Genomic DNA, 26,578 nt, shown 5'->3' with positions numbered 1-26,578 from the left:
CAAACAAAAAAAACTCTAGGCGGCACTGTGGAGACAGGTCTCCAGACCACAACCCTGGGCAGCTATAGATCACCAGCATGAACCACGCCAGAGTACAGCCCGAGACAGGTGCAAATCACCGTCATCATAGACAGGAACAGTGTAGTTACTGAGCTTTTGCAGTCCTCATGCAATAACTGGCAAGACATTAAGAAAGTATTGCCACTGCCTTGGCCAGATTTCAAGTTCACAAATTTTGCTGAATTCCTAATGGCATATACCATCTTGACCTTGGGTTGGCATGATATCTTCAGTTTTAGTTGACATATTTAGAATCCGAAGACAGTTTTCGAAATGGGAAGAACATGTCATTTTTGGTGGTAAATATAAGTGAAGCTACCAACCGTTCATCTTATAACAAATTGTTACGACCAATTCAAAGGAGAACCTCCGGAGAAGACATGTAAAACTGAGGTGGTTCCCAAGTGGTCCGAGCGCGCGTTTTCGGCAACTTCATTTTGTCTCACAAAAATAACCTTAGTACCATTTCCTTCGGAGAGAAATAAGGTACCCGATGACATTATTACTTTTTTTGTTTAGGCCATGCATAAATAGCAATTTGCAATTAGCTTGACAAGTTGCAGAGCCAAATACTGCAACCTTTTACTCTTGACATAATGTATCAGGATGACATGCCTTTAGGGAAAAACGAAGAATGTCATCAGGTATGAGAACTCTCTGGCTGTCAATTCATGCAATTAAAAGCAACAAAATGCACTGAGAAAGTTCATTAAAACTGCGTAAGAAATTACCTACTTATGCGCTAGACATTGTAAGATAACTTTCGATCTAAGACCACCAGCTCTATTATGATTACATTTTTTGGAATCAGAAGAGAAAAACGCATCTGTGTAAAAAATTTAATGAGGTTCTAGCCATAAATAAAAATGTTAGTTTTAAGACCCTCGTCCACCCGTAACTGCCCCCTGCCATGGTGGCCAGCTTGCTCACAATCCACAGGGATGATTGTGATGGCGTCACAAGGTTATGCAACCTAGGCGGCCCACCCAGGTTGCTTCTCTGGGGATGTTATGGGGATTTTTTGCTCACGATCAACAACGCCGGCGACGACGCTGGATTTTCTAACCCGCAGATGCAGTGCCCTGACAACAATGCTTTGCTTCAAAACACAACACTTGCTGTTGGGCGAGTTGGCTTGTTTCCATGTTTGCAGGACAGAGCGCAAGAGTGAACAAAACACAAGAACAAGGAGGACATCGTCATCCTCGTCCTGCTGTCCTCCTCGTTCTTGTGGTCCATTCATTCTTGTGCTGTGTCCTGCAAAGGAGGCCTCAATCAAAGGTAAACTGAGGCATACAATTGCAAAAAAAGAAGTTCAACAATTTACCAAGCAACCCTTGGATTCCGGAATGTAACCAGGATGCCAGAAAGGCTAAAGCAAGAAAGAAAAAGTGCTCCAAGAGGCTTCGCTCACCCCGTTGTTCCTTGTCGGTGGACAGCAGGGGCTCTTCTGCGGATGCTGAAAAAGATATAAATAAAAGATGAGAGTGGGCATTGCATGTTTCGCATCACCTCATGTGCAAGCTGCCGCACTGTAAGTCCCCTTCCAGAGAAATTCCTAAACTTCCAAGACACTCATAGAGGCATACAGCATAGCAAGGAATGCTCCATTGCACCCACATAGCTGCACAATATTTGGCAGACATTAAGACAGGCGGACAGGACACAGCACTTTTTCATCTGGACATACAAAAAAATAGCAGAACTATTCTTCCAAGAGCACAGTTGGAAGAAGAACCACTGTATTTAGTCAACAATATTGTCTATTGCCTCTACAACAATACACTTCTTTCAGCGATGGGACAAGCTTACCGCCGCAATCTGGCAGCTCTACACCACATTCAATTCATGCTACTGCAACAGCTGCCATGCTGAGTGTGAACTGACACCAACTTACCTTGCCGCTGTCCCAGCCTCTCCTTGATGGAGACACCAACCGGTCGTTCTGGGTGCAAGTCAGAAGAAACGCACTCAACGGGATGCCCCACAATGCAACACTATTGTGTTACATTCGCAACTATCAAAACAAGCTGCAACTGACCTAATTAAAATTATTACATGGCCTCACCCAGTTTACTGATGGAGGGTAATAACTGCCCTGATCCATACTTTGTGACAGTGAGGTTATCCTTTTGGTCACTCCTCTGCAATTAGTCGCCGCTCCAAGTGATTTAGGCTGTGGGGGATGAGCACACACTGACTGTGGCAGAGACATAGCCATGATCCTTGAATAAGCATGCCTCATGCTCACATCGCACTGGTGGGCCACAGCCCAACAAATGACAGAGCACGACAACACATTCGGCCTGCCTGACGAGGTTTATCGGCGCTACTTCTGCCTCTGGGAAGAGACTGTCCAATGTTTGTGTGATTAAGCATGGTCCCTGTGACAAGGCTGGGATGGTGTGGCAGGGCGCACAGAATTGGAGCAGTAACCAGGCTGGCCATGTCTGTGATTGTGGCTGGCCATTCCCCTGCACACCTCCAGTTGCCTTATTCGCTACTGACATCACAACCAAACAAACGGAAAACAAACAAAACGAAATGTTACAAAATGCGGCACCAGCTGACGAAAACCATCTTGCTGACTCACTGGCAGGGGGTGCGGGGTCCTCCTCGTCAACGCCATCTGACCTCGCGGAGGAGCCCGGCCGGCTGCTCCCTGGTCTGCGCCGCTTGGAGCCCAGCTCGCGGATGGGCGTCGGCTGGTATGGTTCCACCCGGGCCGCTGCAGTTGTGCAATGCAGATGGTTGGAAGCGTGCTTCACCACACATGAACTGTGATCCAAGGAGCTCCCCGAGTGTATGAACAATATTTTCTCAGGCATAGCTACATTTGCGCGATACACCCGTCACACTTCAAAAGCAGCACAAAAAAGTATGCAGCACATGCACAGCACCATCGTCTAAAATCGAGGCAAGCCAGGAGCTTCCCGCCCCCTTCAACACAGTGTTGAGCCAGGAAGCACTGGCTTTCAGGACCCCACTGCTCCAGGTATCCATCAATGCTCCATCTTTCCATGTGTAGTACTGTACCGTACCAGGCCTGTACATACCGGAGGCATATCGGCTACGAGGGCACTCTGTGTGTCGTTAGTTTCCCTGCACCCGATTGACATCACGGAACCTGATCCCGGCTTGCCACCGGATGGCAGAGAAAATGCGGCGCACTTGCTCCTAGCAACCGGCACAGCAACCACAGAGAAAGAAGAAATTTCACGCCTAACCGTGGTCCATACTCTAACTTCGATGCCAGCAAGGGACTGAACCCCGAGATGCGCTCGCCAACCAGCTGAAGCAGTGGTGGCACACACACAGCTGCCTTGCGAAGCACCGCAGGACCACCCTTCAAAGCAGTGACATGCATGTCACAACTGAAACCCGCTCTATTTGGTGACTATTCTTACTGCACGGCCCCTGACACTGCGGATGAAGCTACAGTAATCGAACAGCCACATAACGGCTACTTGGGTGGCACCTGTGTTTGAAAGTATTGTTGACAAAACTTCTCCTTTTTCACTAATGAGTGCAAATATGTTAGCAGACATAAAAGGTACACTAATTTTAACAACATATAATCTGTCTTCTAATTGTGCTGTACATTCAATTTGAAAAACTGACTTATGCAACCAAGCACGATGCAGGCTTGCTACACCAAAAGTGCACAGACAGTGTGACAAGAGCAGGTGCTGTGACTATGTATACCGCTGCATTTCTTGCTGCAGCTGAGTGCCAGTACTGCTTCAGCTGCTTTAGCCAATCTGTGAGCAGCTACAGGAGTTGCTAGGCCACCCAGGGAATCCAAGTAAGAACATGAGCCAAGTTGTTTCCTAATGCACACATACACACGCCATTGTTCTGAGACAGGTTTACGAGAATGCATATCGAAAACGTATCATCTAGAGTACCGTTCAAGAGCTCTCCCAGTGAACGTTAGGTGCCATCCAAGAGTGCTTTCCAGTGCCATCTATGCTGTGTTTCATGCATAGCAGGCAACACTGCCAAAGATAGCGCGCCTGTCTGCGCAGGCTACGACCGCGCCCAAAAAATAGTTCACTACGTAACCAGAGTGAAGACAAGCATATTTTGTTGTGACAAACCTTAAGAGCCCTGCCTGCCACCTCTTACACTTCTTATCTTTTCCCACATTTTCGTCCTGTGACTCATCGAGACTTCCAGAAAAAGAATTACATGTGGTGATACGATACGCTGTTGGTAGTGCTAATCACTCCCATTCAATCCACGTCCAAAAAATAGCTCGCACTCGGTGAAAATTACAGACAGAGGGCCTGAGAACACTGAGCGCCTTACAGCTTTTGCCGTGATTTTGAAACCTACATTGTTTGATGCCGCTCTTTGTTTTCATCCAAACACTCACTGAGTCTTTGGGAAGAAAAAGCATACGTGGCAAAGTATTATGGTTACACGGACGCGCTACTTCCGCAGCCTCCACAGCGGTGCCTGCTATTGAAATGGAGTATAATACCCTTGCATTGAAGGGGAGGGCCTGCACAGCACTGTACACACACACACACTCACTCACAGAGATTTCGGCGTGACATGTTGGAGGAGACGGATTGGTGGGCCGCCTTCATGGCCTTGAGCAGGAGCAGCTTGTTGGCCTGCATGCTCTCCGGAACACTCGACCTGGGTGCCACCAAGGCGGAAGAGAGGGAGTTGATGAGTGGAGTGTCCAGAGTGAAATGTTTGCAAAGCGTAAATTGTTGTCAGTTACGTGATCAAAGAGGTCAGGATGAAAGAAGGGACACTAGACAGGAAAATGGCCCTGCCAAATCTTGCAAGCCTTCACTACTATGGCAGTCAGGCAAAGGAAGTGCACAGAAAATCAAACTGCTCATTTCAGAAAATAAACTTCCGCCCTTGAAAAAAAGAAGAAAAACAAAAAAGCAGCAGCTTGGCAGCAGCGACAGTGGCATATGAATTCGGCAGCCAGCAAGGTCAGAATGGCAGAGTCCACAATATTCGCTTGGTGAAACATTTGGGATAACATGTTCATACTTTAATGAAAAGTCTAGAAAGCACAAAACAGAAAAATCTCTGATGTCTAAAGTCACACACGAGATAACTTGCCCCTACATGGCAAGCAAAATGATAATGTCATGCACTAGTGGCAACAATCAAAACACAGCATTTAAAAATTAACACAACCAAAGGCGGCATGCCCTTAGCCATCAAATAATAATACTATATCAAAGAAGAAATCTTCAAGTGTTGAACCATGCTACCTCATAAAATTACAAAATACTGCTTTCCTAGCCACCTGAAAAACAGTCAACTTCTTGCAGTAAGAAACGAGCTAACACTTTCAGGCATTTGCTTGCTCAAGCAGACAGGACACTGAGTCACCCTTCGGGCAAGAAGTCACATGGCCACAAAGTGGTCACGCTCACCTCCGCTCCGACACCTTGACCACGCTGGCGATGGATCCGACCGAGGGGTTGCTTGGGTCGTACTCCTCGTCGTCTTCCTCAGCCTCGCTCAGAAAGTGTGGCTTGCGGCGCACCATCGCAGCCGCCACTGCCACCACTGACTTCTTGGCAGGGCGTTCCTGCAAGATCCATTGAACCCATTCAACACTATTCATTTCCTCCCCACCAGTGCCTACCATGGAAAAAGGCACGGGCAAAGAAGAAACAGGTGCTCATGTCCATTTTGTCAGTTTCTTTCCCTCTTTGTTGCATTGACTGCGAGTAACCAACCAGCCAAAGAAGCTGTACACAAGAACACATCCGGAGTCAATAGGAATCTAACTGATCTTCAATTGGTTCTAATTATGTCTGTGGAGTACAGGGTTAGTCGGAGGAATATGGCACAAGCCTTTGTCCTGCTGTGGACACAAGTTAAAGGGGCTCTGAAACACCTTCCAAGGAGAGCACATTAACTCACTTAATCACTGCACTGTGTTGCCATGAAAACCAGAGCCAAATAATACTCTTCTACACGCAACAAACGACCCACAATCGACGCGCATCAAAGTTAGCGAGCCCTTCCCGGCGACATTTTCATGCTCGCACCCTCCTCCGTCCCACGCATCTGCGTAGAGAAGGTGAGACGTGGCCATTGGTTAGATTCTTTCAGACGTCAGGCAGCTACCGTGGCCGCGGCCAATAAGCCGCTTAGCTCCAGTGGGTCGGGAAGCTCCGCTCCCAGAAGGGGGGCCGGCGAAGGAGCGCCTACCTTCCAGCGCGCAAAAAGTGACGAGAGGAGAGGGAAAGGCACTAAGACACTGAAATTCAAATTTTAACTACAGATAACTCAGCTTCTACAAAGCGCATTTAAAAAATCCTTGCTGGATACCATTAGTGAAGCAGTGTGCTTCAATATCCCAGGCATGCCGCAACTTTATTACAGCCCCTTCACAGCCCCTTTAAGAGTGGTGGTGATGATGTCTATGAGAGCTAGAAATTATCATTTTTGACTAGGTGCCTCAAAAAACATGGGTTCATCTTCTTCTTGCGTACACTTGCTTCTTGAGTGCACTCGGTGCCTAAATCCATTCGCGCCTGTGCCCCCCCCTTTCTTTCACCCATTTTACTTAGGGACTAACTGTACTGTGACTACCTACATTAGACCGTTTCATTATGCAGCCAGTATTTACTCACTGAAACTTCGGATTATTTTGAAAGGCCATGCAATGGCACGCTTCCTTCTTGCATGCTTGTCACACAGGAGAGGACGAAAGCCTAGCCTCGACGGGCAGGGTTCAGCATCTTTTCAAAGCCACTCGTGTTTTCCAAGGCTACAATGATTACAGTAAAATCTCGTTACTACGAACATCAGATTAACGAAATTTTCAGATTTACGATTTTTTTTAAAATCCCCGCCAAAATGCCTATACTTTCAATGTAAAAAAACTTTCAGTACTACGAATTTCAAATTACCGAATATTTCAGAATAACGTATGTAATTTAATCTCGCATTCGTCGCAAGAGGCTTCGTTATTACGAAGTTCCGTCGAAGTTCCGTACCAAATCCCTGAAGCTGACGCCTGTCATCATCATCCAAAGCATCAGCTATGCGCTGGGGAACTCGTTGCAACGAATACAGCCCCAGCGGCATCGCCATCACGCAAGTGTCGCGTTGAATGAATATAGGCTAGGCGGCGCAAGCTGCCGCCCGATACAAAGGGTAAGGCCATTATCATCCATCCAGCGTGTGGTCACATACTGCACAGTAGTCTTAAGCCTATTCAGCGCAGTGCCACCACGTCGACAGCGAACGTTAGGATCTGCAAAGTTATCGGCGCTGTGATTGTGTTGTGCATTAGCTTTGCTGACAATGAGTTCTCCTGGCCCCCGCGTTAAAAAGAAGCGACGCCAGTTTTCACTTAAAGAAAAAGCGGACATTCTGTCGCAGCTGCTGGAAAAAAGCAAGTGGACTTGTGCAGGGAGCTTGACATTACACCGTCAACAATGGCAACGATGCTCAAAGATCGGGACAAGATCATAAAACTACATCGAGAGTCGCAGCTGGCTCCCTCAAGAAAACGTCTGCGGCTGGGCAACTACCGTGGACAGCGACTTTCAAATTATGTGGATAGCGACAGCGCGGCGGCTACATCCGCGGAGCTCACCACCGAAGACATCGTGAATCAAGTGCATGAGCAAGAATGTAGTAGCGACGAAGACGATGCCGACACTGGATCAGCGCACGAAGAGGAAGAGATTGTTTCCGGCTCGGACGTCCTAGTCTTTCTAGAGAAGACCCGATCATTCCTCGGGCGCTACAAAGATGTCCCCGATGACGTGCACAGGAAGGTTGAGGATGTGGAAGCGTTCGTCCTGCAGCGCTTGTCGTGTACTTGCCAAAAGAAGATAACAGACTTCTTCAAGCAATAAATTGTAGTTAAACTGTGCCCAGCGTTATCGTTTATTATTTACGTACCAACACTTAAATCTGCTGCAAAGGTACGTAATTTTAGTTCTTGTGATGCATTACTGACATGAAAATAATGGTTTTTCAGTACTACGATATTTCAAAATAACGATTTAAATTCGGCGGTCCCGTGAAGTTCGTTGTAACGAGATTCTACTGTAGAACTGCTGCTCTGACTCAACGACTCAACTAGGAAACGGCACTGCTTCCTTGCCGGTACATTTACCAAAGCAGCTCATCAAGTTCATCAGAGACGAAGTGAACTACCGTATTTACACGATTGTAAGTCGACTCGAATGTAAGTCGACCCCCCCCCCCCCCAATCACATTTCCAAAAAGAAAAAAAAAAAAACTTCGAGGTTGCTTAAGCTTCGCCTTGAATAGTTGAATGCAATAGAATTATCCAGCAGCCGCCGTTCATCGCAAAACCGCTATCGGCTGCCGCGCGCGGCCGTGCCCATAGGCACATTCCAAAACGAAAATGTGTTAGTCACTGGACTACTCGTCCACACTTGCGCCACTGTCCTCACTAGCGCTGCCGTCGTGATTGCTGCTGCGGTCCCACAGCACGTCGTTCTAACGTAGTCGTCCAGCGAAATCCCGCACTTCGCAAACAGCCACATCATGACATCATATGGAACAGCTGAAATTTTTTCTCGCTGCAGCTGCCACACCTGTATCACCCGTCGCAAACATTGAACTTATGGCTGGGAGAGCAGTTGTTCGTTTCTTTGACATAAAAAATGACAGCTATCTTGAATGTAGCCGTGAACGAGCGCTGGTCGCTTACCGGACATGGAGCACGAATGACGACTGACGAAGCACTACATTAAAACTTGTGAAACGTGACCGGCAGTAGTCAAATGCGTCAGAGCCAAAGAGAAACTATGCGTGAATGGCATCGGCTCTTCCGTCGGCTTTCGACACTCCCCGGCACTGCTGCAGTTCCGAGCGAGGGTGCCGCCTCGATTGGAACAGTGGCCCTTCCATCAACTATCAACGCTCTCTTGAGCGCCGAGCGTGCATTTGAGGTAAAAAGAAAACGTGCTGGACGCTTGAGCTTCCCATAGAATGTGATTGCGTTATCAGGCCGCCGCCACTTATCAGCAGCCGCAGCCGGCAGCCATGTGTGGGGAGCGTGGGGTGCCAGTTTGCTGCTTATCGACAGCCGCCATCGGCCGCCGCCCACGGGGGAGGGTATGCCAGTTCTGCGCATTGACATAGCAGCTGCTTAAGGCCAGCAGAAAGAGTGATGTGACGGAGCCGCGCAGCAAAAATGCAACCCCGCTGTAACATGCCCGATATCTCATTTGTCTCGCCTTTACTTATAGTGCAATGTTTTCGTTTCGATTGTAAGTCGACCCCCCCAATTCAGATCTCCAAATTTTGAAAGATAGGTCGACTTACAATCTTGTAAATACAGTACATACTGCCAACACAAATGCAATAGTGCAGCTGAGGCACAAAGCACTCGTTACGACAAAATGTAATGCAGGGGGTTCTCCATCTTTCGCAGCCTTGGGAGCCCTAGAGACTTTCAAAAGGCTGGGTTGTAAATTGTGGGGTTTTAGCGTCCCTAAGCGACACATAGACTCTTTAATGCGCACTGACATCACACAAAACACGGGCATTTTTGTGTTCAGCTTCGATCGAAATGCGGCCGCCGCAGCAGGCAGTGAACCCGCGACCTCGGGATCAGCAACCAACCGCCCAACTCACTGAGCTACCGCGGTGAGTAACTTTCAAAAAGTGTCAAGGAATCCCACTTTCCTTGGCTTCTGTCCCTTCCTGCACAACATGCGTTCGGGAAACAGCTTCAGATGTGTGGCCCAGTGTGAGACAGTGAGCTATAAGCAATTACGGTACGTACGACTAGTGCCAAAATAAAATGCACAAAGGAAAGGTAGGTTCCCACTTCCCTTGGCTTCTGCCCCTTCCTGCACAACATGCGTTCGGGAAACAGCTTCAGATGTGTGGCCCAGTGTGAGGCAGTGAGCTATAAGCAATTACGGTACGACTAGTGCCAAAAGAAAATGCACAAAAGAACGGTGGGGATTGAGGCCTGCATAAATTAATGCCCCTGCCACATGGCAAATTTAATATCATTCTCATCGAATGACATTAGCACCTAATGCTATTAACTGGCTGCGACACGGGAACATTTAATGTCATTAGGTTGGAATGACATTCACCATCGAATGAGTTTGGGGAACTCATTCACATTCGATGTCGAACCGAATGTGTACTCTGGACACCAGATACACAGCAGAAACAAGCAACGTGAAAAAACAGTGTGCGCACTGCCAAAGTTGGAAATTGTATTTATTTAGTTCTGCTAAAAAATGTTAATTTTGGTGCAAACCTCTTGACACTTGAAGCTGTCGTGAATAGCTGTTACTTTCAGTCTCAGCAGCAGCCAACGGCAGCAGCCGACCGTGAAGCAGGGCCTTTCCCGCAATCGTCAATCAATTTGGGCTGTTTCTTGCTGGTTGTTCCATGTTCCTTTAGATCATAAGTACTTAAAGATGTAAGTGGGCTCTTCACCTTTTGGAAGTCATTTCCGCGCTACAGTGAATTCCCGCGCCGCCATGTCAGCCATTTTGTTTGTTTACATCTATTGGATTTGTGGTTGACTTTGTACTTGGCTTTTGATGGCTAAAGTGCTGCAGAATGGCCAGAAATAATATGATAAGCTTATAATAATGCACAGAAATGTTCTAACCCGCTTTTGAAACACTACATAACAATTTCAAACATCTTTTATGCGCACTGATGTCTTTCAATTGCACTATTTTTTTATAGCGATAGCTACATTACGGTAGCATCTCAAGCCTTCAGCGCAGCGGCGCTGCCACCCTGTGGCTGTGCCGCCACGTTGTCATGTTGTGCAGAGCAGCTTCCGGCGGCGCAGCGCCGTGGCTGATCACGTGGTTCGTCATGTGAACAAGTTTCACTCAGCCAACTGTAGCTATCCCATCACTCCAGGTTTAACCAAAGCTAAACCGCTGCCAATTTTTTCCATTGATCGTCAGTGCCATCATTTTCGAATGACATTATTTTTTACCGTGCAGCACCGAAAGAGACCGAATGACATTCGATGCTTCGAATGACATTCCGTTGGAATGACATTAAATTTGTCGTGTGGCAGGGGTATTACACCCTTGGGGAACGTTCCCAAAAAAGCACTCCGAGAAGCCTAAAGCCTGTTTCACATGCAAGTGAACAGCCCGTGAATTCCGCCGCCGCGGGGAGTAAACCCTCTCTCAAGTGGCAGAGGAAGCTCCAGCGGCTGGAGCGGCGAGGTTTGGGCAAGTTGGAAATTTTTCGCTGCAGCTACGCGGCAGCACCGCACCTCAACCAATGACGGCCCGGCGTTGCCACATGACCAGTAGAGGCCTCATGCAAGAAAGCATGTGCATAAACCAGTGTTTGTATGCTTTTGTATAAAACAGAAATTATATAAAGTGGTGCTGAATGCTTAAAACGCAAGATCTATATTTATTTAAATAAACTATGAAAATAAATGACAAAATAATGTTTATATATTACGCTTTTTTGTGTTTGCAGGCCACCAAAATTGGTTGCAAGCGCATATCTTTTGCCAGCAACACTGATTTTCGCAGCGGTGGGAAACGTGCAACGGCGACGCATGTGAAACGAAAGCTCGTAAAAGGCTTCGCAGCGCCATGCCACTGTTCGCTTTATTCACCGAATCGCTTGCATGTGGACCGCCCTTAAGGGTTCTGTGGAGCCCAGTTTGACAACTGCTCGTTTAACACGAGTGCAAGGCCAGTTCCACTCAGCTGCAGAAAACGGTGCCTTCTGGAAGTGCAACCCGAGTTACCAAGTGAAGAAAGCTACCATGATGTAGACCTCGTTACGGGTGTCAAACACTAAAGCACCGATAGAACAAGCCTCTTCAACAGACCCTGGATGGTGACATCCGTGAACGCTCGGGTGCGATCACCCTGGGGATGGGCCGCACCAGGGAGATACTGCTGCTGCTACCGGTGACCGCTGTATGCCGTGTGGGTGGCGCTTGCTCCACTATGGCTTGCAGGTCGTCCGCCAGGTCATCATCTACATGGGCAAGACGACAAGCCAAGTTTGAGCCCAGTGTTGAGAGAAAGAGATGCGAGGATTTTGTCAGACACTGGCAGCTACACAGGTGGACAACAGGGCAGTGAGGTGTAAAAGAAGCTGTTTGTCAAGTTACTGCTACATGATGCCACAGAAGGTGGCAGATCACAGCACCAGCACGGATCCAAATATGGTCCCGCTGCCAGTAGGCTGGGGTACGCGGTGTTTAAAGGGCTACTGCAGAGGTTCCAGAATTCCAATGAGCATTAAGGAATCAAAGGTCTGAAACTTGCAGCTAAAGCAAGCAAGGTCTCCTTGTTCTAGCATTTGAAATGATTTAATCTCCAAATAAAACTGAGACGACATTCATGTTCTTTGCATTACATGGTGCCAGGTAGGGTAACTAAGCGACATCAACAATGGTGGCGGCAGATTAACAGCACAAAAACGCTTTCTGAAAAGAAGAAAACAAACGCCACAGAAGGTAGGAGGTGGCATTCAACAAGACACAGTTGGCTGTGGGCAAAGCAGTGCAGTGCACAGAGCATCAGGAATAAGCACAGGCTTTCAGTTCCTTCCATCCCATCTCACGAAGTGAAAACGCCCTGCTCAGCAGCTGTCGACAACATTGAGCAATTGTTGCACCCTATGTTCCCAACACAATTCTCAGCAGATTAAAAAAAAAAGGTCAACGTTGTCCTTGCCTTCTGGCATAGGTGACCCACAATGAAAGGAGCCGAATGACTGAACACCTTTGGCAGAATCTGTTAGCATCATGTGGCCTAACAGAGACAGCTACTGAGACACATAGACAAGCCCCTCAGGGTTCGTCGCTTCTCAGGAGGCCACAAACCTGGCTCGGGGTCAGCCTTGAGGGCGAGCACCTCGTCGCTGTACTCGGGTAAAGATGGATCCTCCTCCTCTCGGAAGGGAGGGGCCACGGCCACCACAGTGGGCGGAGGAACCACTGGCACGGCCGCCTCCTGCGGCTTGGCCGCATCCAGGTGTGGGGGCGGGATGGGGCGCACGGGCTCCCCTGGAGGCAGGGGGGCATGCTGCTGCTGCTCCTTGCTGCGCTGCTTGGCCTCTGGTGGGAAGAAGAGGGTAGCAGCGAGACAGGGATTACCACATTCACTCAAATGCAACCACCACGAGCACAAACGAAGACAAACAACCATCAATGCGCCAGAGACTGAAACTACCGACACTTTACTACGAGCCAAGAGCAGCGTTTACACGCACCAGCTGTGACCCATATGACAGGAGGAGCCGAGCATAAACAAGAAAAGGAGCACAAGAGGATGAAGATGGTGGGAGCAAAGCATCATCCTCCGAGTGCACCTCAAACACAGTCATTTATGTGCGCACCATGAAATCTGAACCCAGTGCTGCAAAGCCTGTATTAGTAGCTTCTCCGCCACCTCACTAGGCTATGTATGACCAACAACCCCAAACTACGAGTCTAGCTGTAAGCAACAGGAGCATTTATACTGTAAATACAAGGGAGAAGTCACCCCTCACAATACAGCTGAATCAATATCATTTAGAACAATCGCTGACCAATTTCTCGGACCTGACAGGAGCCAAAAAATGGTCTGAATAATCGAGCAGTCCTAAAAATCTGTGCACTTAAACAAAACAGAACACTTTTATGTGAAAAACTGGCTTTAAAAATTGTCAACTATCGCTGTTTCTTAATTTTCATTTGCAAGCGATAATATTAGATTGCACTTCAGCTAGTCATGCTTTCATCAAGTCTGTACTACCTTAGGTTACCTATACCAGACTGTGACCAGCCACAGGTCATGCCGTGAAGGTGCAACAATGCACACACTGCCTGAAGCAAAAAGTCTGTTTGCATAGCTAACAATGGTAGCCGAGACCAGGAGAGTGAACCCGTGGGAAGAAGCAAGCGCCTCCAACCGCGCCGCCACCCACCCGTCCCCTTACCTGCTCTGCACCACGGGCAGCATCGTCTAAGCCACAGCGGATGCTGCAGACGGTTCACTTTTAACGGGATCATGCCCAATCAAGCACCCTGGCAAGCATGCTTTTCACCTCGATAGTGTGTGTGTGTGTGCATGTGTTGGGTTTTATGGCGCAGTAAGCAGCTGAGGCTATGACGCACCTAACGCAAGGTTGGTAAGATCTCACTACTGTGCTGGGAGACTAGTTCATAAAAAAAGTTACAATTTGCTGATGACATTTCAGGAATCTAACTGTACTCGCATTAAGTCTACTAGTATTGCATTCGCTCCTAAGAGCAGGCCGAGGTGAAAAGGAAAGTGTTTGTTGTAAAATATGTACTATTGTGAAATGCTTATTTTTTTTTTCTCAGGTGTTTTGCAAGAAAATAAAAAAATATGGTTTACAACGACCACTTCGTCACGTTCGCAAAAACGATTTTCTTGTTTCATGAGTATGAAGTTATGAGCAAGATCTGTACGTCTAATGTGAAAGCGACACAAGATGACTTCAATAAAGTGTTCTTGGTGAAGACACGACTTCCATTCACCATGGATCGGTTTTACCAGGTGCAGTTTGTTATTGATTTCATCATCCCAAGTGGGCTGCCACTTCTTTATTAGTTTACTCCCTGCTAGTTTTAGACAATCTTTGTGCGGAACATATGCTTTCTCTAGTTTGCTTTTTTGAGTGGCAACAATGAGGAATAACTGGCAAGCCTATCCAAGCCAGTCCGTCTGACCGACTCCTTCAATCCAAGATGGCACCTTTCATGATGATGGAGAAGCGGTTGGTCGTGAAAGCGACACCCGCTTGCATCTATATTAGATCGAATAAACAAACATTCAGCTGAAAAACTATCTACACAGCATTGCTGGCGCATATTTTAGTCCGAAAAGTCAAACTTTCAGACTTCACAGAGTCAGAAATATCGTGTAAGTCCGAATTACTGGAGTCTGAAAAATCAGTCAGCTACTGTTATTCAATCCTTTTTTTCCTGCTCCGAACCAGCAAAAGTGACCCTCGCGTTACAGTCGTGCAGTGTTGGCAGTAACGCGTTACTTTTTTCGGTAACTTAGTAACGTACTCGTTACTACTTCTGAACTGCATCGGGTAACATACTTGCATTAACATTTCTCAGCAACAAGAGGTGTCATGTTACTAGTTACTTTTTATTCCAATTTCCCCCTCCTCCACCTCCTTTTCTAGAAAAAAAAAAAAAGCGCACAGCACCTAAAGTGGTGTTGAAATAAACAAAGTGTACAGGTGCTCTCGACGACCCTTGTTGCAGCTCGCATGCATGCCAGAAAGCACCTGCCCAAGACGATGCACCCAACTAAATGAAAAAGGCAGATTATCCATAAAGCACGAAAAACCTGCACGAACAGGCATTCACACACTTGCCTTCACCTACCTCCCCTTCCCAAACTCACACACACAACTCTTTATAAAGAGTGGAAGCATGCCCGGCATTTTGGAACATCACATATTTCAGAATTACTGTAAATTTGTTGAGAGTTAACGATGTTTTCCTTGTAAAGTTAGAATTGATGATGAAGTGTCATTTTGTGTTTAATGTCACATTAAGAAAATGGCTTCACCATGTGCCACAGACTTAAAAGCCATCACATGTAACTCTACAGGAAACTCTAGGCCACCATAACATTGCTAAACTCCTGCACATTTGTTTATCTATTTATTTATTTAGAGCATACTGCAGGCCCAGTGAAGGGCCCTGGCAGAAGGGGCACAAGAAGCGCAAAACAAAAAGTACAATGCAAGAAATCAACAAAAACAACTCAATGAACGGCCTGTTCTAAGGCATCAATGTCAACTACTGGTGATGGTGGTAACTGATTCCACTTGGTAATGGTGTGGGGAAAAAAAGAAAATTTGAATATGTTAGTTCTGGCCAAGTAAGGTTTTAACGATTCAGTGTGCCTGTTTCTTGTTGACCTGGACATTATCTGTTGAAGACACAAATCGAGAGCCATTGACAATTTGTTATTTTTTAGTAGAAAGAGAAATCTTAACCTTAGTATTCTGTGCCGAGCTTCAAGGGACTGTATATTATGTTGAAGCATTAGGGCAGATGGTGAGTCAGTGGTGTGATATTTAGAAGATATAAACCGAACAGCTTTGCGCTGAATTCTTTCTAGGGCATTAACGTTATCCTTTGTGTGAGGATCCCTAAAAGTGCATGCATATTAAAGTTCTGGTCTAATCATGTGTAATATGCCAAACTGCTTAACATTAGGAGGAGCTTGTTTGAACTTGTGCCTAAGAAAACAGAGATTGCAAAACGAAGAAGAGCATACGGTGTCAATATGCTTATTCCAGCTAAGGGTATTCATTAGTGTTACTCTTTGGTACTTGTATTCTTTGACTTCTGAAAGGTGCCAGGTGGGAACATTCTATGAAAACGAATGACTGTTTCTTTTATTAGTGATCCGCATAAATACTGTCTTGTCAACATTTAGTTTCATTCCCCATTTAACGCACCATTCACCAATATTATGTAGGTTATAATTAAGTAAAATCTGGTCACCTGGAACCTTAACTTCATTAAACAAAACACAATCATCGGCAAAACAACCTCATTTGAACAGGATGAGTGATGATGTCAGTAATGTCATTAATCTAAATAAGAAACAGTAGTGGCCCAAGGACACTGCCTTGTGGGACACCAGAAGCGACTGGAAGTTCGTCAGAACAGTGACCATCGATACTAACACATTGAAATCGGTTAGATAAATAAGCGGAAACCTAGTTAACAATAAAAGAAGGAAGACCAAAAGTTTCAAGTTTATGGATAAGTGCGGAACTGAATCAAAAGTTTTCTTGAAATCTAGAAATATGACATCTATTTGGCCGGAATTGTCAAGAACTTGAGCAAAATTGCGAATTACAGATGCGAGTTGGGCAACTGTAGAAAAGCCTTTGCGAAATCCACGCTGGGAAGCCGATAATTTGTTGTTGTCATCAAGAAATGTTTTACTGTAATTGGCTATGATATGTTCAAGAAGTTTTCAGCATAATGAAACAGTGCAAAGTATTCACGTTAAATCAGGATTTCAGGTAAAATCGTTGTTTGGGATAGAAGTTTTATGTGAAATATGAGCTTTATAAAATTGTTATCGTGAGTTCTTGTAGCGAAGACGCACTGATTAAAATTTGTGGCCATGGAGTAACGGCAAAGTAACGTGCGCTACTTTTTTTCGGTAACGGTAACGCGTTACCTTTTATTGTAGCTAACGTAAAGTGGCAACGCATTCCTTTTTTTTTTAGCTAAACGAATAACGTATTTAGTTGCTGTTTTTCGGGAACGCCTACAGTTGTGGTCGTGTTACATTCGAGTCAATACATCAACTTCAAACTTGGCAGGCGCAAGCAAAGAGGTAGACTCATTTGCCCTTCATGTTGCTTTAGCTAAGCCACTTCACAAAATCGACCCTCATCCCTCAGACTGACAGCTCTTGCTGGCCAAAAAAGGCTTCAAAGAACTAAAGTCGAATCCCTACACCCCTTCCTCCTTTCTGCAGCTCTAGCTAGTCAAAAAAGAAGCATGCATCTTAACAGCATGACTGGCATCATGTGGTGTTCGCCTCCCTTCACCAACGTCCCACACAGTAGCAAGCTTCTCCTTGAACACAACGGCAACCTTCTTTGCACAGGATGGCATCAAGATGCAGCTGACATGTCATGAAGCAATCACAAGGCTGCAAATCGGAGGAAAATGGACATCAAAGGCAACAAAATGGCACACCTGGTCACGTGCGTACTGACCGACAGGCCTGGTAAGTGGCAAGTCACTCACCAGGCCTGTCACCAGTTCTGTCAGTGGTCCTAAATAGTTTCTGATTCCGATGATTTTGGCCCAAAGCATAGTCCAGAGCTTACTGCTCTACCTACCATTGGTCCAAGAACCAACCACCTGCACAAGTCAGCCGAGAAAGCGGCTACAGAGGTGCAGAGTAAGAGTTTTCGCTGGTGGAACCAGCTAGTGAACGGATTAACGAGAGCATGCCACCTCACCTGCAGCAATGGCTTGGAGGTGGTCCAGCACGCCCTGCAACCTGGTAATGGTTTGAAAGGAAACAGTCATCATGAAACAAAATCATGCAAGTGGCCTTGAAAGTTCCCACACCAGCTGTGTGGGAACTATAAATTGAGGCCAGTAGGCATCTACACAACAATGACCACACGAGTCCTTATATCAAGATTTACATCAGCAACTTCCTACTCTTCAGATACATAATGGGACTTCTTGGCTTCTCCTAAAAGCCAACGTCCTGTACATACTTTCTAAGCATATGAGGCAAGTGCAAATAACAACACTGGCACTCATCTAACTTTCATTTCAATACTATTATGTTGTTATTACTTTACTACGACTTTCCACCATTGCTTACAGAAAATACATATAAAAAATGACACCTCTTCTACAGAGTGATTACATACCGCATTTACACGACTGTAGTCGACCTATTTCTGAAAATTTGAAAATTCGAAGTGTGGGCTTCAACTTACAATTGAAAAGCAAAGCATGGCACCATAAATAAAGACGAGACAAACTAGATATCAGGGATGGTACAACGTGGATGCAATTTTATGTTAGCTCTACAGCTCTACTCAGTAGCATTGCGCTATTCTGCATGCCTGTCCACAAGAATTAAATTGTTTTTTTACTTTTAACTGCGCACTCAGCACTCATGGGGGTGCCAATAGTTGATAGAAGGGCCGCTGTTCCAATCACAGTGGCACCACCACTCAGAACAGCAGTGCTTCCAAGGAGTGCCACTGCCTGTGTTTTACCAGTTTTTAGTGCTTCATCAATCCTCATTTCTGCTCCGGGGCCGGTAAGCGTTCGGCGCTCGTTCACGGCTACATTCAAGAAACGAACAACTGTGAAAAAACGAATACGAACAACTTCGTGCCGAGCCGCGAGTTCCAACGTTTTGGAATAGGTGATGTGGGTGTGGCAGCCGCAGAGAGGCAAAATTTTCAGCTGTTTTAGGCAGTGTCGAGGTGCAATTGTTGGTGAAGAAGTGCAGGAATTCGCGGGACAACGACATGCTGTGGTTGTTTGCAAAGCTGAGATTTCGCTGGACGACAACATTAGAACAATGCGCCATGGGACCGCAGCAGCGATGATGACTCCAGTGATTGATTAATATGTTTTCATTCTGGAATATGCCCACAAGCACCCCTCGGCTTGCATATTTTTTTCTGACATGAGATATGGGAGTACACTTACAATCGTGTAAATATGGTAAGTAAACAAACAAATGCGACAGATATGTGACATCAAAGTAATTCATGTAGCTATCAAAAAGAGTTAACATTTGTGAAAAAAGAATTTTAAAAAGTCAAAAACAAAAAGGAAAAAAACACTGCAAGAAAAGCTGAATTTAAGAAATAAACTAAGAAAGTAGAGTACATATTGCATTACACTTGAGGCCAATTGACTAGTGCGACCTCAAACATTTCATTTACAAACTGATAATCTGAAGGACTTTTCAGTATCTAAGTAGTGCCTAGGTGAGCAGTGAGATGGCAGTAAGAATTAACAAGGCGCACCAGGTTGTGAAGCTAACAGTGCTGTCACCAAGAAACAGTGACAGGTCCTGCGTCATCTGCTCCTTGGTCTTCTTGTTGGCGATCATCACCATGATGTAGTCGGGCAGCTCATCATCTGCAGTGACATCAGGAAAAACGACAGTGCACATCATAACTTGCACAGGTGTATGCGACTGCTTACAACAAATTCCTGAACATCCCGGAGCAACCTCCGATTCTACTCACAAAACTATAAAATAGCAGCGGTGATGCAGAGGAAGCTCGGTTTGCTTTTGGAGGAAACACGAATAGGAAAACTGCACCACATTACACTGCAAGGCAAACCATAATATGAAAGTGACATAAAACCTTGGGCATTTCCTCTGTGTTGTGCCCTGGCTGAAATAAGTTGTCACCTCAGCACACCCCAGACCATAGAACGGAAGAACAGAGTTTCAAAGTCTTGTCTTACATTGAGTAAAGTCTAGTTCCTCTCATTCAATACATGCTGAGGGCAAATGCAGCTTAGTTGAACGATGTCCTGATTTCAATAAAAATTCCAGTACTTCAAAGACAAAACTTAAATCCTATGGCTTGCCAAGGTGCAGTTTTGGTCAGCACTCTTACTCCGAATTTGAAAAACAATCAAATAACAAAGTTTAGAATGTTGCAACTCCACATGCATAACATGATTGGGTTCATAATGGCACTGAGTGCTTCAAGGGTGTGCTCCTGGATTTCCTTGTGCCGATGGTGCTTGTGTTCCTAATTGTCCAGCTATAGGCAGAGCGAAATAAACGGCTTCCTTTGCGGCACCAAAATTACTGCAATTGGGACAAGTAGCACCTATAGCAGACATGCCATAGGAGGGGGCAGTGGGCCCACCGGGAAAATTTTAAAATTGCACATAAGCTGCTTTAAAGCATAAAACACAGCTTTCAAGGTAAACTGCCGGAAATATTCACACATGAGGTGGGCAGAAGCGTTAACTATTGTGTAGCAAGCAAATTCTAAACACACATGTGCCACACATGGCACAAAACATTCAATTTCGCTTCAAACTCAATGAGAATGTTTCGAAAGGGAAGCAGCGAGAGCCAATGGCAGTCAGCAATGCCACTTTCTCTGGGAAAATTTTAAAATTGCACATAAGCTGCTTTAAAGCATAAAACACAGCTTTCAAGGTAAACTGCCGGAAATATTTACACATGAGGTGGGCAGAAGCGTTAACTATTGTGTAGCAAGCAAATTCTAAACACACATGTGCCACACATGGCACAAAACATTCAATTTCGCTTCAAACTCAATGAGAATGTATCGAAAGGGAAGCAGCGAGAGCCAATGGCAGTCAGCAATACCACTTTCTCTGGGCACATATGGCTTAAAAAACTTTTCTACACACTGATTTCTTTGCAATAGTCTCCGTCAAGAGCAAAAGTGGCAAAGACGACAGACAGGACGGTGAGCATGCAAATGCCATCCAGTCTTCAGTTTTCACCGCCTTTGCCATTCAAAACACTTTCAGAAAAGACATTAGGATGCAGCACCAACTAGCCCCACTCGTCACGCCATTAATGAGACACTAAGGGCAAACTGAAGTCAGGCTGTATCAATAATTACTGCTCTATAGATGATGTAAATTATAGATATAGATTGTAATTTATACAAATGTAACAGATAAATTACGTGACTGCTTTCATTCACAACAGATTTTATAAGCTGGAAAAGTAACCTGTCGATACAGGCCAACTTAAAATTCATTCTCAGTGCCCTTTAATGTTCACTTTGCACAGCTTACAAAGACATTTTTCTACTGTGTGCATGTCTGCTACGTGGCAAAGACATAACTCTGAAGAAGCATTCTGCTATTCCCTCTAAGCAATGTATAGGAAGAACCAATATGAGAGAAAACAGGAGTGGCCTCCACGCTTCGTGCAGCACTGCCACTGACAGCCGGTAAGGAATTGCGGTAAAGGTGCATGTTGAGCAAGCATGGTCGGCTGCTCTTTCCACACATGCATCTGGAGCCACTCATTCTCGGCGGCAGTGCTTCATGAAGTGCGGAGGCCACACGCTGCCAGGTTGCCTCTCATACTGCTTCTACCTGTAACGTTTGTGATGGCAGGTTATCAGGGGAGATGGGGGGTTAATCCAGTCTCAGTAACTGACACACTGTCCATGGCTTCCAATCTCAATGCTGCCCTGAAGTTCACTCACCAACATAGGCGCCGAGCTCCACCAACTTTGTCTTGATGGCAGCCTGGCAGGAAGACACCACACATGAAAACGCAGAAAGGCAATGAAAATTACAAGCTGTCATGCTGACAGCACAAGTATGTGGTCCAGAGTTTTGTTTTTGTTCTTAAAGCAAACAGCATTTCACATTTGAAAGACTTTATTAACATGAAACAAAAACTAATGTCCATTAGAAAATCCTAAGTGCTTCACACCTTCTAACAACCTACCGTTACACTCAGTATGAGCTCCAACACACAAGATGCAGTAAGAGCTCAGTTCGCGAAGCACTGCAACCCCAGTGGTGTTGTAAAGATATGCATTTAGCGGGCGATGAGAAGAGCACAGTAAGGCTGAATGTCCGTGCATGTTCACTGCTCTGTGTGAAGGTGTTGTGACTTGGTATAGAGCAGAGGCCTCAGTTAATAAACTGCTAACGTGTTGCAGGGTACACTGAGGACATCTATGCATAGGTTCATCACAAAGCACCTTTCTTGGAAGGCGACTACCAAATCATGAATGCTTCAGAGTCAAAGACAATTCAAATGATTCCATGATTACTGAAAAGAGTGCAGCTTCCCATGAGGCCGTGGTAACAGAGGAGGAAAAGAAAAACGAACTGAAAACAGACTAGCAACAATCAGCAGCACCTTAAAATTCCTAGAAAGGCATATCATGACTGATGTCTAGAAGGGAGAGCCAAATTTATGCGGTACACAGAAAAAAACTACCTTGTCAATGTAATATGTCAGCACAGCGAGTAAAAATTAACATTCCGTGTTTTCCGTTAAAAAATAAATGGTTTGGATTTATGGGGTTTAATGTCCCGAAAGCCCCAGGCTATGGGGACGTCGTAGTGGAGGGCTCCGGATAATTTCAACCACCTAGGGTTCTTTAACGTGCTCTGACACTGCACAGTACAGAGGCCTCTTGCATTTGGTCTCCATCAAAGTGCAATCACCGCAGCTGGGATCGAACCAGCATCTTTCGGGTCAGCAGCTGAACATCATAACTACTGAGCCACCGTGACAGCTGAAATAATGAATTGGGTGTCTGAAGGGTTGCAATGCTATTTAGGTCGAAAAATATTTACTTTGAATTGAAATGTTAACTTGCGCCTGAAAGGGTTAAAAGATTCACACAGACAAGAAAGGTTACTGTCGTTCTTCCAATTGATCGCTGGCACCTGACATCACGGGTGCCATGGCGGTGAACCACACATAGCTTCACAGTGCAGGCCAAAACAGGATTCGATAAGCAGATTATAAAAATAAGCACCTTCTTGAAGTGGTACTGGTTCGCCAGCATGGCAGCAGCTGTGACGTCACCGCAAGCTACGTATAGCTAATTTCTCACTTGTGGTGTGAAGGGGATGCTTGGCCCTCTGCCCTCTAAATCTGCCCTTGTCAGAAACATCACCACAAACAGCACCTAGCAGCAGCAGCAGTGAAACATTGCACCCTTTCAACACGGCTAGTCTTATTACGCTAATTCACTTTCATTTGTCGCACCACAGTTTTTACCAAACACCCTATTCTGACAAAAACTGAAGGAACAAAAGTCACAAACAGTCTAACAAAGAGTCTCCCTAACAGCCTAACAGATCAAATGCCTGTAGAAGTTTCATAGCTCCCCTAGGGAAACTTGTGTAAGAACCATAACTGCACTGCACATAAGTACCCTTTCCATTCATAACCAGGAACGCAGCGAATTATGTGAGCCATATTTTAGGCCTCAACCGTTAATACTTGTAAATCGGCAGGCACGCTTCAACAAATGTTCGTTTTCTTTACCTGCCATCTTTCAAACGCATCCTGCAAACTTTGACTCCTCTCGAAAAAAACGCAGCGGAGGTTTCCGAGCTACTAGACTTGCAAAAGCGGGCAAATCACGGCTCAGGGCCACAGTTTCGTTGATTTCGCGCTTTATGATTCGTAGCAGCTGTGCAACAGGAATAACGGCCTCAGAAGGAAGACGACGGGAAAATTTGAGCCGTACACATGCGGTCGCCTAGCCTTTGACTACGGCCTTTGTGCCATGAATTTACATGACAGATAGCAAGCTGAAGACGCTGCGGCGAGTTTACGATATCTACAAAGTGTGGTTTCTTTCGAACACCGGTTTAAGCAGCCCCAGTAATGACCTAGTAAAATCCGAAGACGTTCGACGAGGCACCGCTGAGCATGCACTCGACACAAAACATTCGCTAAGAGTACTGCACCCCGTCCTTAGTCAACGCTGCTCGTACGCGCTGCTCTATCGCAATATATTTTTTTTCTGTCGCCAGTCAAGAACTCAAGGCCAAAGGACATCGGTTCCTGTGCCAGTTGGTTTACGGAGCGGGCAACGGGGGCAGCCACGCACAAAGCTGCCGACGTTTGCATGCCAAAGTTGACCGATCGGCGCGGTGCAGACCTCAGGCTTACCCGTATCTTTTGGGTGACCTCGTTGCCGTCCATGGCAGCGTGGATATTAGCAACTGCACCGTCTTCCCAACGACAAATAAAGTAACATAACGAACGAGTGCAGATAGTCGCGAAGGGAGGCTGACCGACAACAGAGCAAGAGCAGGCAGCAGCACAAACAATCGTGGTTGCCAGATGAACGAAGCGGAACCGCGGAACCTGCGGAACCAACGTGACTATGTTGGCGACGTTGACACTTTGCACCGAAATGCCAAAATACATTATGAAATGTTGCCCCGCCGCGGTGGCTCAGTGGTTAGGGCGCTCGACTACTGAGCCGGAGTTCCCGGGTTCGAACCCGACCGCGGCGGCTGCGTTTTTATGGAGGAAAAACGCTAAGGCGCCCGTGTGCTGTGCGATGTAGATGCACGTTAAAGATCCCCAGGTGGTCGAAATTATTCCGGAGCCCTCCACTACGGCACCTATTTCTTCCTTTCTTCTTTCACTCCCTCCCTTATCCCTTCCCATACGGCGCGGTTCAGGTGTCCAACGATATATGAGACAGATACTGCGCCATTACCTTTCCCAAAAAACCAATTATTATTATTATTATTATTATTATTAAGTAAATCTGAAGGCAAAACGCTAAGGCGCCCGTATGCTGTGCGATGCCAGTGCCCGTTAAAGATCCCCAGGTGTTCGAAATTATTCCGGAGCCCTCCACCACGGCACCTCTCTCTTCCTTTCTTCTTTGCCCTCCACCACGGCACCTCTCTCTTCCTTTCTTCTTTAACTCCCTCCTTTATCCCTTCCCTTACGGCGCGGTTCATGTGTCGAACGATATATGAGACAGATACTTCGCCATTTCCTTTCCACAAAAGCTAATTATTATTATTATAAGTAAATCTGAGTCATGCCCTGTCCCTTCTTTCCTGCATTCTTCTTCCTGTGTCAATTAAAGGACTATATATACAGGCACCTCATTTCAGTGCTACGTTTTCTTCTTTGTAATGGTGCGTAAGATATTAGAATGCATGCACGTGGCATTCCCTGCGGCCACTGAATAATTTTATAATTCAATTTAGCTATCCTCCAATTGTTTCGGTTTCATCGAACACAAAGCGACAAAGGAGGGAAAACCTCAGTGTGCATTGGCAGCGCTTCGACAGGTGTATTTGTGTTCGTCTGGGCAAAGCGTTGATCGATCATTGGCGGGATTTAAATAGGGTCATCCCTCCGAGGAGGAAGGTCCGGTGAGGGGGAGGAGGTATATGGAGTGGGTATGACGTTAGGATGGAGAGGGTGAATCTTGTCAAGGCATGATGGCTGCTAAAGGTGACTGACCGGCTGACCTGCAAAACTGTGAAAAGGAAAAGGCCAGCTCAGCAGAAAGGAGTCTGGGGGTGTGGAGCGTGGAGAGATATATATAGAGCGTGTAGAGATCCCTAGTCTCTTACGGCCCACACGTACCCACCACGCCACGCCAAAAACCTTTTTGACGAAGCTTTTTGGCATGGCTCTTTTTCGCTGCAGCAGCTTGAAAACTCCGTCAATTAAAAGAATGACACCATTTTTGTTCTTAAAAGTTTGTGAAACACCGTAAAAATTCTCTTTCCCCATACATTACTCGATCCTCGGATCCTTTACTAATCCCCTACCTTTTTTGTCGCGTTGATCACGGCCTGAAAGGTGTTCTGATGTCCCGCTAGTGCAATAAGTGGACTGCCAGTTCCAGTCGTGGAAAAGAGCGAGCTGCACAGCGACCCAAGGCATGAGAATATGATGCAGCGAAAGAAAGAGCGAGCGAGGTGAAGCGTGGGGCCACCGCACCGATCGAGTGCCGTTCATGCCAGTGCCCTGAAGGCCATTGCATATCTTAATTCCCTTCGCATTATTATATACTCTGCCAAGTCCGTTTCTTCTTCATTTAAACTAGGATATCATTTCTCCTGAACAACTCCGCTCTTTTCGTGTCTCTTAGCGTTGCACCTATAATTTTCCTTTCCATATAGGTTGCTGTGCTGTCCTCAGTCCAAGCTGACGCCTTTCCGTTAGCCTCCAAGTTTCCGCCGCATATAGGTGCGTCGTGACAACATACAAGTATACGTAGGTAGGCAGATGTAGGTATTTGGGGTTTACGCCTCGAGGCGACACGTACGTGAGCTATATGGGACGCCGTAGTGGAGGGCTCCGGAATAATTTCAACCACCTGGGGATCTTTGACGTACAATAGCTAGCACAGGGGCACATTTTGTATCTCGCCTCCATCGGATTTCTTCCTGCTGCCCCCGAGCGCACAGGTGTTGCGAGTTCCTGCTGAGTGGTGGCTAAGTGGTTCTGGCATTCGGATGATGAGCCCAGGGTCGCGGGATCAAATG

The 26,578-nt window shown here is 46.1% G+C and overlaps 1 protein-coding gene across 2 annotated transcripts in view; it reads right to left on the bottom strand.

Annotated features, from left to right (window-relative positions):
* Window positions 1-24,381, bottom strand: part of Nab2 (Nuclear polyadenosine RNA-binding 2) — a 78,018-nt gene extending 53,637 nt beyond the window's left edge. For both annotated transcript variants that reach the window (XM_077655421.1, XM_077655420.1), the window contains exons 1-11: window positions 24,222-24,381; window positions 21,778-21,820; window positions 19,582-19,696; window positions 18,037-18,077; window positions 12,890-13,123; window positions 11,885-12,036; window positions 5,472-5,629; window positions 4,604-4,707; window positions 2,654-2,788; window positions 1,958-2,005; window positions 1,475-1,519 (exon numbers count right to left, since the gene is read on the bottom strand). In XM_077655421.1, the coding sequence (XP_077511547.1) occupies window positions 1,475-1,519; window positions 1,958-2,005; window positions 2,654-2,788; window positions 4,604-4,707; window positions 5,472-5,629; window positions 11,885-12,036; window positions 12,890-13,123; window positions 18,037-18,077; window positions 19,582-19,696; window positions 21,778-21,820; window positions 24,222-24,254 (1,108 nt within the window). In that variant the 5' untranslated portion in view covers window positions 24,255-24,381. The remainder of the gene's footprint in view (window positions 1-1,474; window positions 1,520-1,957; window positions 2,006-2,653; window positions 2,789-4,603; window positions 4,708-5,471; window positions 5,630-11,884; window positions 12,037-12,889; window positions 13,124-18,036; window positions 18,078-19,581; window positions 19,697-21,777; window positions 21,821-24,221) is intronic.
* Between the last annotated feature and the right edge of the window lie 2,197 nt (window positions 24,382-26,578).

This window comes from Amblyomma americanum, chromosome 2, assembly GCF_052857255.1.
Source record: "Amblyomma americanum isolate KBUSLIRL-KWMA chromosome 2, ASM5285725v1, whole genome shotgun sequence".
In the NCBI taxonomy this organism is placed as follows: domain Eukaryota; kingdom Metazoa; phylum Arthropoda; class Arachnida; order Ixodida; family Ixodidae; genus Amblyomma; species Amblyomma americanum.
The sequence above is the reverse complement of the archived record's forward strand: the minus strand, read 5'-3'. Positions and strand labels throughout refer to the sequence as shown.